Below are 14,998 nucleotides of genomic sequence, written 5' to 3' on the forward strand. Positions count from 1 at the left end.
CGACTGTGGCTTTAGTTTTGTTGCTTTCTAAAAAACCAATCTACCAGTCTCTAGCAGCAGGAGGGAAAGTTAGACTTCAGGAAGAACTTCCCTGTCGATGCCCACAGATGGAGAAGAGGAAAAGGTATGGGTTGGATCAGCAGTGTCCTTTTAGGAGCCAAAGGTGGGAGAGAGATATTTTGGGAATATTCATCTCAGTTAATGAGCCAGACAATCCTAAAGCCATCAGGGGTTTTAAAGTGGACTGATGTGCAATTCATTATTCAGCCCAACTGGGGCCCTCTGCTAATGTGGGAGGGGTCCTGCTGAAGTTGTCCAGGCCCCTTGCTCACCATCACCAGCCCTAGCTTGGAATCGGGGGGTGCAGTGGGAGCTGTGGGGGTAGGGAGGGCATCAAAATTCTCCACGTCCAGCTGACCCTGTGCGGAGTGAAGTTTCCCAAGGGGACAGTAGTTTGATTCTGGGGGTCTCCTTGGAGGCTGGCGCAGGGGCTCTCTTCTTCTTTCCATCCTGAGCTCCTTGATGATTTCAGAGGGAGCACAAGATGTGAGTTGAGGGTCACACCTCCCCAACCCCCTACAGAAGAAAAGCCAGTGGAGGGGCTGGGCAGAGCGCTTGTCGTCAGGAAAGACAGTGCTGGTCTGTTTTCTCCGGAGTCTGGTTTCACATTGTCCTGTATTCCCTCCCTGGCTCTGATCCCACTGGCCTCTTTTCGGTGACATTCTCCCCCAGGAACTATCCATGGCTCTCCCCTCCCCCAGCCCCAGCCAGTTCTTCAGACACATTCTGGGAGAGAACACAGACCTTACCCTCCCATCTGCTGGGATCCTCCCCCCACCCCCCACCCCCGATTCACAACCTACCCCTCCCTCATTCATTCAGCAAATGTGTACTGAGCACCACCTGTGTGCCAGACACTGGCTTGGGATTCTGAAAGGACCAGTCTCTGTGCTCTGGAGGCCAGCCCAGTGGGGAAGAGAGGTATCCCAGGTGTGATGGTGCCTTGGTTGTAGGAGCTCTTTACAGCCTCAGAAGCCAGGTCCTTGAGAGTTGAAGAGGAGTTTGGCAGGCAGGGAAGGGGTAGGAAAAGCACTCGAGCAGAGGGTACAGCATGTGCAAACACGTGGAGATGAGGAAGCACATGGCATGACTGGGGCTGCCATGGTGGGGAGGGTGGAAGACAAGGCTGGGAAGGTACATTGAGGCTGCTGCAGGGCCCATAAAGGAACCAGGACTTCATTGTGAGGGTGTGAGGCAGCATGAGGGATTTCAAGCAGAGAATGAAGTAACCAGATTTGGTTTTTGGATAGATGGTTATCTGCATGAGGTTGGGAGGGAGGAGGTGGCTGGGGGTTTGGCTCTGTTATGTGTCATTTAAAATAGCTTCTCCTGGATTTCCCTGGTGGTTCAGTGGTTAAGACTCCATGCTTCCACTGCAGGGGGCGCGGGTTCAGTCCCTGGTCTGGGAAATAAGATCCAGCATGCCAGGTGTAAATAAGTAAGTAAGTAAAATAGCTCCTCGCTTCCCAATGCCAGGGCCCAGTCTTGAGAGGAAAGGGAATCCCCACCCACTCCTGGCTCATCAGACACTCCTCATCCTCCCTCTTCCTCCAAGACCCAGTCCTGGTCCCCCTCAGCCAATCTCCTCAAGGATTCTAGGACAGCTTCAAGGGCACTTGGCACCCCACCCTCTTAAACTGAGACCTGGTTAGGGGCTGATTCCAAGATCATCCGCAAGGACACTGAGTCCTGGACTGAGGGTGCTGGAGAGTGCTGGGGCCCAGCTAGGTGGATCTCAGTCTGGTCCCAGAGCCCTGACCTTTCCCCCACAGGGGCCTGACCTACCATTGTCTTGGGATTTTTGGCTGTGGCTTCTCATCTCCACTTTGGACTTTGGTACAAAGCAGGCCCAAGCTGGTAGCCGCCAAAGTACAGAGTGTTTGCACCCCCTCTCTTCTCCCAACCTCCCTCTCCTGCCGCGCTCAGGGAACGCAAAGGCATTTCAATGTCCGCCTAAAGCAAACATAATTAGGAAGATAAATCAGCTGGAGGAACCCCCAAAGTTTAATGCATTTCCAGTACCACCGGGAACAGATTTTGGTCCCCTCTGCAGGTCTGGGTTGCCAGATGTTTTATTTCCACAGAGGGGGCTGTGCCTCTGGGCTGAGGAGCCCAAAGGGTGGGAGGAGGGGATGGGGCTGTTCCTAGATCCTCAAAGGCCCCTGCAGGCTGGAAGGAGGGGACCTTCCCCCACCCCCATCCCAGATGCAGGAGTCAGACCCAGCTTCCTCCTCTGCAGCTGTTTCCCCCACAAATTAGACACCCGTTTGGGAAACAATGTAGCCTCGTTAATCATTTAATGAAATAAACAACTAATCATGCTGTGATGCTGCCAGTATTTCTTAACCTGGGCAATCAGCCTGCCCTGGAGGGAGGAGGGGGAAGGCAGGGATGGGGTAGGGGCGGGAACTTGGTTTAACACCTGAAATGCTTCAGCTGACAGAGTCATCCCTTCATGACTCCAGCCTTTCCAGGAGAGACAGTCATGAAAAGCACTTGAGATTTGGAGGCAGAGGTCCGAGCGCCTGGGCCTCAGCTCTGCTGCTTCCTCCCTGGGGAGCCTTTAGTGAGGCCCTGCACTCGTCCGAACCTCAGTTTTCACACTCAGTTTTCCCTTGGAAGAGGGAGCTGATTGCCACATGTGCCTCATTGTGTTGTTGAGGAGGATTCAGAGAGGAGAAAGGATGTAGAAAAGTTGTTTGACCCTTTAAAGGGGGCTGAGCTGATATCAGCCTTTATTCTTTATAACTTGGACATCCAGGCTTGAATGCCTCTGAACTGGGCCTGATGGAAAAAGGAGAGGCTTCTTGGAGGGGGCCTCTTGTGCTGGGATTCAGACTGGAAGAAGGCCAGAAGATAGGAAGGGGGAGGTCAGGTGTCTCGTCCCACACCTATCCTCAGGGCTAGAGAGAGAGCTCTAGAGACTCCTCCAAAGGATGTCCTTTGGCCCCCATTTTTCTGAACTCCCCCCATTACCTTTCCTGTAGTCTGGGTGAGGGCACCATGTTGCCGTAGTGACCCCACTCCAGATATACGCAGGGTCGCAGAGTTGTCCTGCAGGCTGCGGGGGGCGGGGAGGGGTCATGTCCCTCAGGTTCCCGGTGGACACCAGGACCCTGGCAGGCAATCCTGGTACAGCTTTCTCCCCTACTCCACTCTCTCTTCCCCAGGAAAGGGGTTCAGCTCTTCTGACTACCCCCCTTCCCTCTCTGCCAACAAAGGAGTTTCTTCTGCACAGCTCAGCCTCTCTCCCCCTTTTCCCTCTTCCAGCTGGGTTCCCAGGTCTCTCTCCATTTCTAGCCAATCCGGTGCTCCCTCTCCTCAAGGCTGGGGGTGAGGGTCAGAGAGAGGGGAGGCTCCAGGTCCAGGCATATGGGGTGATTCCCAAGCAGCTAGCCCTGCCAGCAGCCAAAGAGACAAGAGGGATGCGTACATAAGTGCCCCTCCCCCAAAGAAAATGCCTCCGCTGTTGGCTCCTAAATAACAGATGTCTGTCTGCATATTAATGAGATTGGACGAATAATTGGTGAGTTTTTCATTCAGTGTCAGAATGAACCCAGAGGCCTTATGTTCATGTACACAGACACCCACTCACCCCTTCCCGCAGAGCACAATGAGACAGAGGCAGATGCTGGCAAGCTTGACCCACAAAGGGGAGGGGTGGACAGGGAAGTGGGAGGGGGCACCAGCAGGAGGGAGACTGCCGGCCGTCTGGGTCTGTCAGGTTTCTCCCTCTTGACTGCTATCTCCCCAGTCCCCCGCCCCGACCAGGGGCAAAAGCTTGCAATTGTGAGATTTCACCACCATGCAGAAGGGGCCAGAGGAAGGTGGGAGCCTGAAGGTAGGGAGCGGGGAGGCAGGTGCTGCCCAGAGGGGAACAGCAAAGCAGTGGACTCCTTCAGCAAGGTTGTACCTGCCATGAGCCTGGAATCAGGGGGCCCCTTACCCTGCTTCAGCCCCTGTGCCAGGGTGCGAGGTGGAGATTTTTGAGTCTGATAGCTGCCATTTGCCAGCTGGGTGCTCTTGTGCAAATTACCCAACCTCTCTGAGCCTCTCTTCCAGTCTCTAAGAACACTACCTTGCAAGATGGAAAGGAAGAGAGAGAACACGTGTCACTTGTCTGTCTTAGTGCCTGGTCTATAATAGGCCCCACACATATTTGTTCTCTCCCCACCTATCCCCAAAACACACCAAGACAGTTTCAAAATTGCTGTCTCTCCTGCCAGACCCGCCCTCGTCAGGGCAGGGGTTAATTAGAAGTTTAGTAATTATCCTGGCTGCCTAGAAACCAGAGGAAAAAATACAGAGGAGCAGGAACAGAGAAAGAGATTAGATAGACACAGGAGAGAACTGATGGCATCCAAGACCTGGAACAGAAGGAAAGAGACCGCGGACATATAGAGCTGCAAGCTGGGAATGGAGAGGGTGTTGCAGGCCAGTGGAGTGAGCCCCGGAATGAGAGTCTAGAATCTACACTGTAGATTCTAGTAGCCCCAGCTCTGCCATGAACTCACTGTTTGACCTTAGCAAGTCTCATCCCCTCCGAGCATTTTAGTCTCCTCATCTGTAAGACAAGGGGGTTGATTTGGTCTCTGGGTTCCTTCTCATTGTGTGAGAACAGAAATCCCAGTGATGGGGGAGGGGGGAGGGGGGCTGGGGGAGGCAGGATCCACCCCCCCCCCAACTTACTCTGGCCCATCAGTCACCCTTCCTCCGTGTCCTCTCTCCCTTGGTAAATGGACCTGCTGCGCCAGCAAACAACTGTCCATTGTGTCCTAATGAGGGACGAGCAGGGAAAACCAATCACTTATAATGCAAATGAGCGGCGGCTGCGGCCTCCTCGCTTTCACTGAGTGCCTCTCTTCAGCGGCGCTGCCCCAGTTGGGCCTTTCTCCTTAGCCCCAGTTCCCATCTGGTCCTGGAGGAGGAGGGGGCAGGCCCAGACTGGCCTTCCCATTGTCTTTCATTGCCACTCCCGGCAAGGGAGCTCTACCCTCATAGCCTCAGAGAGAGGCCCAGCTTCTCTCCCCACCCCAAAGAGCACCCAGGGCAGCTCAGTTTTTGTTTTTAATTAAGGTGAAATTCACATAAAATTAACCACTTTAAGGTATACCATTCCATCGCATTTAGGGCATTCACACTGTTGTGCAACCACCACCTCTCTGGGCGCGGGTGTCATGCCCTTCTGCCCATCTCCACACCCTACAAGCCCCAGTGCCATGGGGAAGCTGCCGAGCCCTCAGCAGAGTCGAGAAGTAATGGAGGCTGATGTTGGGCTAAAGGCTGAGAAAAGCCCAGAGCTGACCTGGGGTGAAGAGGACAAGGCCTGTGCTTTAGGATGGAGCCCAGGGAGAAAGCTTGGGCTTTGGTGGGAAGGGAGCGATCATCACTGCCTTCCCCAGCACAGCCCTGGGGCCACGTCTTTAGGAAATGGCCTCTTGAATTCCTGCAGAGATTTTTTTTTTCTTAATTTTTCTATTTGGTTAGAAACCAGAGGATGTTCCAGCACAAATCTTGGTTTCCATGGCTTTCAGAGCCTCTGTGCACTTGGGGATGATCCCACCAGCAGGCTTCTCACCTTGGCGGCTGTGGAGAGCCCTGAGACAGCCCCCAAACCTTTTCCTCCAGGAGACACCTCCCCTCGCTAGGCCCCAGGCTTCACCAAGGGAAGATTTTCTACCCACTTGGCACTAGCTTATTGCAGAAGGCCTACAGCCTAACAACTGGGAAGACCCACATAAGTTGTAATTTGAGTTTCACTTGCTATTTGGTTTTAGATTGTTTTCAAGAGAAGATGACAAACATCTGCTTACCTGTGTGTTTGCATTACCTTTGGATTCACCTCTTTTTCCCCCCTCATCTGGGACATGTGGTGATGCTTTAAACAACAACAAAAAACCCACAAAAACTGTTCTGGAATTAACCTATGCCAACTGCTGCAGCATTGCAGAGAAAAACCTTTACAGGGTCACAAACTTTCTTTTATCGTCCCTGGCCTCCACCCCCACTCGACTGGAGTCCACACTCCTCTCTCTCAGATGAAACGCAGTCCAGACACTATAATGAGAGCATTCTCACCTGTGTTCTAATGAATAGGGAGTCCAGGGCTAGTCAGTTCCGGGTCTGCCATCAATTCACTGGGTGAGCTTTGACCAGGTCCTGGACCTCAGTTTTTGTTTGTTTGTTTGATTTTTGCTATGTGGCACAGTTTGCAGGATCTTAGTTCCCCGACCAGTGACTGAACCCGGGCCCTTAGCAGTGAAAGCGCACCAAGCCCCAAACACTGGACCACCAGGGAATTCCCATGGACTTCAGTTTTATCATCTATAAAGTGGGGATAACAATCTCTACCCTACTGATCTCCTTGGAAACAAGCAAGGAGAAATAACGGTTGTGCCAGTGCTTTGAACTTGCACAGATTATCATAAGCATCCTAATTATTTCTCCAGCGATGGCGGCACAGCAGTTTATCTGTCTTGAGTACCAAGCCTGGAGGAGGCCCTTCTGGAGCACACGTGGAGAGGGGAAACATCTTCTCTGTCTGGGTAGGTGTTGGTTTGATTCATTCCAAAGCAGTAGGCTTCATGATAGGCAAACGAGAATCGAAGAGGAAATGTGTAGGTGTAGGTGTAGAGGAAGAGTGATTCTTGGACATTTAGATCTCTCTTACTGGTTCTGGAGTAAGTTTGGGTACTAAAAAATGGGTGGGAGGGATTGAAGGGAGTTAGCACTCTCAGTGGCAGAATGTGGCTGGTTTTCCAGGACTAAAGTTCTTGAGGGTGGGGCCAGCAGTTGGATAAGGCCTTTACTTAGCGAGTCCATTCATTCTTTAACCCATTCATTCAGCAAATATTCATTGGGTACCCAACAAGGGATCTGCCAGGAACAGAGCTGGGTTATAACAAAGATAAAATGATACTAACCCTGCCCATGAGGACCTTCTAGTCAAATAGAGAAAATCGAGTTTGTACAAAATAACTTACTGAAGGAAGAAAGTATCATAGACAATGTTCAGAGGGGGCAGATTCTGGCCTGGAAGAGGGGAAGGCTCTGTAGAGGAGGTGGGGTGGGCAGTATTTGGGCCTGCAAAGATAGCCAGGCGGGACTCACCGAGGACAAGACAGAGTGTGAGCAAAACCTGTGGGTCCCCATATTTGGTGGCCAGGGTGTCTGAAAGGAAACAGCAGGTGATGCATTTGTGAGGATGGGTTTCGGCTTAGAAGGGACAGTCTGAGGAGACTAGGTGGGTCAGAGAAATAGATCCTTAGAAGATTCTCCCAACTCTTCTCTGGATCCTTCCCCCAATTCTGCTAGCTGGGGGTTCTTACCTGGGACTTCTGGAATCTCCTGGCTTTTCACCTGGCCAAATCTTACCCAAGCTCTAAGGGCCAGTTGAGATGCTTTGCTCTTTATAGTAAGCCAGTGGTTCTCAAACTTGAGCTTATTTTGGAATCACAGATTGCTGGCCCTATGCCCGTTTCTGATTTCGTAGGTCTGAAGTGAGGCCCTGAAATTCACTAACAAGTTTCTAGACGATGTCAGTACCCCCCATTCCTATTTCCCATCAGGGGACCATGCTTTGAGAATCATTGCACTAGGTCCCTGAAACTAGGTCTCAAAACTCTTGTTTGCCGGCCCCCGTAATGTGGGGATGTGAGGTGCCCCTACAGCAGGCAGAGCCCACCACACAGCCCCCAAAGGGCTTCTGAACCAGAAGACGCAATTCTGCAAGGGTTATCAGTGGCTTCCTTGCTCCACGCATTGAATAGTAAGCTCCTCCTCCCCCCTTCCACAATCCCTAGCACAGAGTCCACCACAGAACTGGGCACGGAGTCGCCCCTCAGTCATCAACCTTGTTGTCATCACCTCCTACGACTGGTTCCCAGCACAATTTAGCCTCACACAAATCTTTGTTGGAATCAAAGCTTTGCCACCTCCTTTTGTGGTATGACCTTGGGCAAGGGGCTTGACCTCTCAAAGTGCGATTTTCCTTATTGCTAAGTTGCGAGTAGTGCGTGGCACTTAGCAGTGTGCCAAATGATAATCACTTACGATGATTATTGTAGTTGCTCCTGAGAGCTGGCAAGATCTGATGGCCCACAGGACCCAGAGCTGGGTTTCCATTTCTCTTCCTTTTTTAATTGAATCATCTTCTCCCTTTTGCCTCCTGTTTTGCCCTCTTTGGGCCTTTCCTGTCACCACTCTATGGGTCTCCCAGCCTTTCTCCCTCCAGGCCCGCTGGTGGCCGAAGGGTTGTCTGTGCCTTGATCTCCATCAGTCAATAAAGGTCAATTACAAAATCATTTGTTTTATTTGTTCTCATTACCTGGAGGGCTGTCTGAAATTGCCTTTCTTTAGAAAGCCATATTTGCATATCTCTATGCTGGAATCAAAAGCTGCAGCTGTGGTTTCACTGCAACTTAAATATTAATAAAACCTCCTAAACCTCTAGCTGTTGTTTTAAGCAGTCTGGCTCTTCTGCTTCTAGGTTGCTAATATAATTTAATCTTTGTCCTTTGCTTTGTATTTGTTTAAAGAGCCATTCTGGAGTTAACTGGAGCCAGCTGCCGAAACTTTGTAGATAAGAACCACTCACCAGCCGGGGGACTTTAGTGTTCCTTATTAACAGGCCCAAGATCTACCTCTCCTGGAGACAAAAGAATAGACCGTAGGTAACATTTTATACCAGTTAGCAGCCCCTTACACTAAGTCAGTGGTTCTCAAACCTGAACTTGCTTCAGAATCACAGACTGCTGGGTTCCACCCCCAGTTTCTGATTCAGTAGGTCTAGAGCGAGGCCCTGGAATTTGCATATCTACCCCCCCACCCCCGCACCCCGCCATTCCCCATCAGGGGATCATGGTTTGAGAATCACTGTCCTAACCTGCATGTTAAACTGCCTTATCATTCTGGGTCCCTGAAACTAGGTCTCCAGAGCTCTTATTTGCTGGCCCCCCCAACATGCAGGGAGCCTCTCTTCTTCTCCATTTCTTTTCTTTCTTTCTTTCTTTTTTTTTTTTTTTTGATGTGGACCATTTTTAAAGTCTTTATTGAATTTGTTACAATAGTGCTTCTTCTTCTTTTTTAATGTTTTGGTTTTTTGGCCGCAAGGCACCTGGGATCTGAGCTCCCCAACCAGGGATTGAACCCGCACCCCCTGCACTGGAAAGTGAAATCTTAACCACTGGACCGCCAGGGAAGTCCCCTCCTGTTCTCCATTTCTTCCAGCCCCTCAAACCATTACTTAGATTTTCTTGATCACTGAGACTCATTTTAGGATCTGCTTCCTCCTGCACCTCCCCAATCCCGGCTCTCTACAGCAGCTGGCTGTCTCCAGTTCTCCTTAATTTTCTATTTGCCCAGATTCATTTCTTTAATTTTCTCCTTGTTATGGGCAGATTTATAGGCTGTTGGAGGGAGCTAGGCCTCCCTGAAGTACCGTACAAGGGCCTCTGGCTCAGCCACTCTACAGCCCTTGATAAGCAAGCTCCCACAGTCCCTGGCCAGTGAGCTACATTGTCTCTCGGGTTCTGCGCGTAGATCTGCAGATCCCCCTCACCCTGCCCTGCTCTCTGCGCTGCCTGCCTCTGGGGCTGCCCTTATCTGCTCCTCACAGTCTTCACAGGATACATTCTGGGCAGCTTGGCTCCTTCTGCTCCAACCACCCCAACACTGATTCCTTTCTTTTTCCCCTGCATGTTTCTGAGCTGATACTTTGTGGATGATTCTAGCTGCATTTTTTAGGAGGGAGATAATCTATGAGCTCTTCTCCAGGCCCCCTCCCTGTGCCTGCATGATAATCCTTCCTCTTCTCCTTCCTTTCCAGCTTCTTTGCAGAAGTTCATTTCGTGAAATGAGATAAAGGCAGGACTGAAACTAGTTCCCAAAATGCAGCTGTGCCCAGAAAGGGCTGAAGATTGTGGAATATCTTAAAGCCAGAGGTCAAAAAAGCAAGTAGCTTTACTGCATCATCAGATAAGACTCTGCCAACCATCGTGAGGCCAGGGCCAGAAGCTGACTTCCGGGAGAGGTTATGCAGAGCTGGAAAAACGGACTGGGCAGACACTTGTTGGGAGACCTTGAGAGATAATTACAGAAAACTTCTAAATGTGTTTTAGTCGTCTCTGCTTTCCTAGGATTCCTGGGAAGGCGGGATGTACTACACAGATGTTGTTTTTTCTATTAACCCATCAGTGATGGGGCCAGCAGGATGAGGCCTAGCTTACCCACAGGGTCCAGTAAGCCATGGCTTGTCACTGGAAGTGAGACATTTCTGACTGAAGACTGGGAAGCACTTGCCTCCTGCCTGCCTTTAGGACTCCCTGCCAGGTAGACAGGAAGCTGGCATGGGCTGAGAGAGGTCACTCAGTGGGTGAGGCTGAACTGGCAGGTCCTGACCACTGAAAGATAAGCAACCCTAAGCTGAGAAGCTTGATGGGAGTGGAAAAACAAGTAGCTCTGATCCAATCCTGTAAACCCGCTCACCTAGGCCTGCTTTCCCAGGCAGAGTTGCCACTTGGAGGCAGGAACTTTCTACTGCCTCCCACCTTTGCCCATAAAAGAAGCCAGAGAGTGCTAGTTCCCCTCCCAATCAGCTCCTCTCCCCAAACTCCCCTGAGGCTTGGACCAGTGCCTTCTGGCCTGGGGGTCCGTGACTGATGCAGATAGAAAGCTGAATGATGGGATGCAAAGGGCATGGGTTCAAATCTTTGTGTTGTCATTTTATAGCTGTGCAAACTGAGCAAAATCTTATATTTCCAGTTCCCATTCTTCAAATGAAGTGACAAATACCCACTTCACAGAGCTGTGATGAAGACTAAATGAGATAAAAAATGTAATAATGGCAGTTAGTTCCATTTTCTCCACTTCTCCCCTCAGCTACCCACCTCCTTACAGTATTGAACTGTACAAGGATTTCATCCTCTGCCTCAAAGACTCAAAAGATAATACTGACTGTTATCAGTGGATTAAGCATGTTAAATAGGAGTGGTTGTCAGAATTCCAAAGATGTCCTCCCTAGATTTCTGTCCCAGGGGTTATTCAATCAAACGCTAAGCTAGACACTGCTGTGAAGAGACCTTACAATAGGGAGATCCCCCTGGATTACCTGGTGGGCACAATCTCACCACTTGAGCCCTTAAAAACAGAAATTTCTCTGGGGACTTCCCTGGTGGCGCACTGGTTAAGAATCCGCCTGCCAATGCAGGGGACACAGGTTCAATCCCTCGTCCGAGAAGATCCCACATGCTGCGGAGCAACTAAGCCTGTGTGCCACAACTACTGAGCCTGCGCTCTAGAGCCCGTGAGCCACAACTATTGAGCCCACGTGCCACAGCTACTGAAGCTCATGCGCCTAGAGCCTGTGCTCTGCAACAAAAGAAGCCACCTCAATGAGAAGCCCATGCACGACAACAAAGAGTAGCCCCTGCTAGCCAAAACTATGGAAAGCCTGTGCACAGCAACGAAGACCCAATGCAGTCAATAAATAAATAAATAAATAAATAAATTAATTTAAAAAAAGAAAAAAAATTTCTCCGTCAGGAATTAGAGACATGAGGCAGAAGGGGAAGTCAGATTCCAAAAGTGAAACAGACTTTATCAGCCATTGCTGGCTTTGAAGATGGAGATATGGGCTCATGAGTCCGGAATGTGGGTGGCCTCTAGAAGCTAAGGATGACCTCTGGCCAACAGCCAGCAAAGAAGCAGAGATCTTAGTCCTAGGACTGCAAGGAACAATTCGGACAATGTGAAATAAGTTTGGAAATAGATTCATCCCCAGGGCCTCCGGGAAGGAACACAGCCCTGCTGGCACCCTGATTTTGGTCTTATGAGACCTGAAACAGAAACCAGTTGAGTCAACTTGGACTTCTGCCTTACAGAACTGTGAGATAATAAGTGAGTGTAGTTTTAAGCCACTAGATTTGTGACAATTTGTTATGGCAGCAATAGAAAACAAATACAATATGGTTTTGAAGTCCCCTTGATAACCCTAGGAGGTAGGTACTATTATTACCCCCATTTTACAGATGAGGAGATAAAAGTACAGTGAGAAGAGGCTCTGAGAAAGTCTGCAGTATGAGCCTTCAGAACAGTCATACTTTGTGGAAGTGTTTGTTACCAAGTTTATTTGCAGGTGAAAAGCACAATATTTACAAAACATTTTGTACAATCAAGCCTTTACCCCCACACGGGGGGCTAAGGAAGACCTAGTCCTTCCAACAGCTATAAACAGTCCTGGGTAATGAGTTTATGAGAAACACTTTCTCTTCCTTCAGAAAACAAAATTTTTATGAATCTGTACAGTTCAGCAATAGGGAGCAAAGGGAAAAAAATTACCTCAAGGGAAGCAAACAGCTCCTTTCCTGGTGGGATCTGTCATCTTACAGACATGAAATATTCATATCAGAGATCTTATATTTCAAGAGGAATGGGTTACATATCAGAGCTACAACAATAAACATTTTATTTATGACTAATGGGGAACTAGAAGACTCTCTTTGGACACCAGTTGTTTTTTTTCCCCCTCACTTCTTTAAGAGTTTTTTGGATACCAGTTCTTGAAAAGATTCTGCTGTTTTAGAGCACATCAGTGCTAAGAAATTCTTTAGAAATCCAGCAACTATAGCTCAGACTTTTGGAGGTCAGGGTCAGCAGGACTCCCCTCTTCTCTAATTAACCCTCAAATTTCAAATTATATTACCTGCCTCTGGATTGCCTCCCCAGTGCTCCACTCCAACACTTGAGAGTTGTCCTAGGACTGCTCTCATTTTAAGCCACGGCCCAGATTCCCAAGTACTCGCTGTCCATTGAAGGATCTGACTCCTGGCCTTTAAGAACACAAGGTATTTGAGAAACAAATTCAGGGAAAACTGCTCTTCTCCTGAGGCCAGCCGCTCTGTGCCTCCAGCGTGAAGCCACCAGCCCCAGGATGAGGAATAGGGCTGATAAATAATGAATCAGCATCTTGCTCAACTGGCGGGGTTTAAATGGTTTTAAATTCTTTTCAGGTGAAAAATTACCACAATTTAGTGCTCACAGCAGATTTCAAAGGGAGACTTGAAGCAGAAAATCTTTAAGTAAGGGACCCTTGAATAGCCAGAAGTTCTTTTCAGGCTGATGTACATAAAATATTTAGTAATCGGGGCTGTGGAAGGACTGAAGAGGAGCTCCCTGGGCCTGGAAAAAAGCCATTTCTTAAGCTCATCCTTGGGGTCCTGTGGAGACAGGCCCTATCCCCTATACACATTGCTGGCTGGAATCAGCAGCAGCTCTGAGGGACCTGGGGTATCAGGTAGGGGTCCAGTTCCTGGCACTGGTACATGGCTACGCTGTCCAATACCCACTCTCGGGTCACCACAGCTGCTTCACACATCTGCCCGATCACTGGGGACAGCGCTGGGGACAGAGAACACAAGCAGAGATCAGTGTCAATTCACATTTTCCCAGACCAGACTCCAGTCAATCTATTCGGGGCAACTGGTTGGATGAGTTCTTAGCATTACTCAGGCAGGAGGGAAATCACTGGTCTTCAGCAATGCTTCAGGACGTAGAACCTTACTCAGAAGCCTGAGGAGTGACTGCTGGTGAAAGCCTACAGCCTCTGGCAACTTTATGAACATGAGCTCCAATCTGTTAAAGGAGAAGTCACCAGAGAGACCAAAACAGCACTGCAATTTAATGTGGAACCATGTCTGCAGTATCTTAAGTGAAAAAGCAAAACGGTATGATGGCCATGATCATGTATGTATAAAATGTATGTACACACACAGGCCTGGAAGAATTTTCTGGTGATCATCTCCAAGTGGTGGGATTCCTGGGATTATTTTATTGTGTTTGTGCTCATTTATATTTTATGTGATGAATTTTCATACTTAACCCCCCCCAAGGAAACAGTTCATGCACTACTTTTATAATGCAAAATAAACAATAAGAAAAGTTTTAAAAGGACATTTTAGCCATTCATTCATTCATTCGTTCATTCAACAAATATTTATTGAGCCCCTAGAATGTGCTGAGAATTGTGTTACTCAAGCACTGGGTAACCTGTGGGGAATCAAACTCATTCCACCCCCTGTGATGCAGGCACATGCCTGTGGCCTTCTGGAGCCCCGCACAGGTACACCAGCCACTCCAGTTGATCGACCCAGGACATTTAGACCTAACATCACCACAGTAATCTGCACACTTAACCTGGGCCCTCTACCCCATACTCCTCTGGATGAAGGCTTACAGCAAGACTCACCATGGAAGCCACCATCGTCTGTCCAGGCATCGGGCTGTACGACCACAATTGGGTGAGTACCCTGCACCCCCAGGAAGGAAACAGCATTGAGGATATCAGAGCAGGACTTCTGCGACAGTCACCACTTCTTGATCATTTGCTGAGGCAGACTACTCTGGGGGCGACCACACAAAGGAGGGGGGAGGGCACAGGGCAGAAAGGGTCAGAGGGAAAGAGCCTTCCCTCGGTCTGTTAAATACCTGTAGCTCCCAAGTCCTTACTTATCACTTGTAATGGAGCCTTCTGGCACAGGTATGTGGTCAGAGAAGGGTCAGGGTGAAGTGAGGCTTCTGAGGCTACATTGAGAGGTTCATATAGACTGATGGGAGCCGCCTTGCTCAATCTCAGGACAGAATATTGTGTCCTCCCCCGACAGGGCACCAAACACTTACCTGGCCGAGGGTGAATGATGAGGGCTCCTTCACCACAGAAGCCCCACACAGGTGCACCATCCACTCCAGTTGATCTAAACAAGAAATTTAGACCTAAAATCACCACAGTAATCTACACATTTAACTGGACTCTCTACCCCATACTCCTCTGGATGAAGGCTTACAGCAAGACTTCTCAGTGTGAGAGTCCCTGTTCCAAAGGGTCGGAAAGGCCTTAAACTGCAAATTCTAAGTCAATTTGCCACTCATATGCTACCTACTTTGG

At 49.4% G+C, this 14,998-nt stretch overlaps 1 protein-coding gene across 1 annotated transcript in view; it reads right to left on the reverse strand.

Moving 5' to 3' along the window:
• Positions 1 to 12,182: 12,182 nt before the first annotated feature.
• Positions 12,183 to 14,998, reverse strand: part of BRCA1 (BRCA1 DNA repair associated) — a 56,495-nt gene continuing 53,679 nt past the window's right edge. The window contains 4 exon segments of the mRNA XM_057714392.1: positions 12,183 to 13,332; positions 13,334 to 13,455; positions 14,303 to 14,363; positions 14,734 to 14,807. Coding sequence (XP_057570375.1) covers positions 13,297 to 13,332; positions 13,334 to 13,455; positions 14,303 to 14,363; positions 14,734 to 14,807 — 293 coding nt within the window. The 3' untranslated portion in view covers positions 12,183 to 13,296.

The sequence above is a fragment of the Hippopotamus amphibius genome, chromosome 17, assembly GCF_030028045.1.
Source record: "Hippopotamus amphibius kiboko isolate mHipAmp2 chromosome 17, mHipAmp2.hap2, whole genome shotgun sequence".
Lineage (NCBI taxonomy): Eukaryota > Metazoa > Chordata > Mammalia > Artiodactyla > Hippopotamidae > Hippopotamus > Hippopotamus amphibius.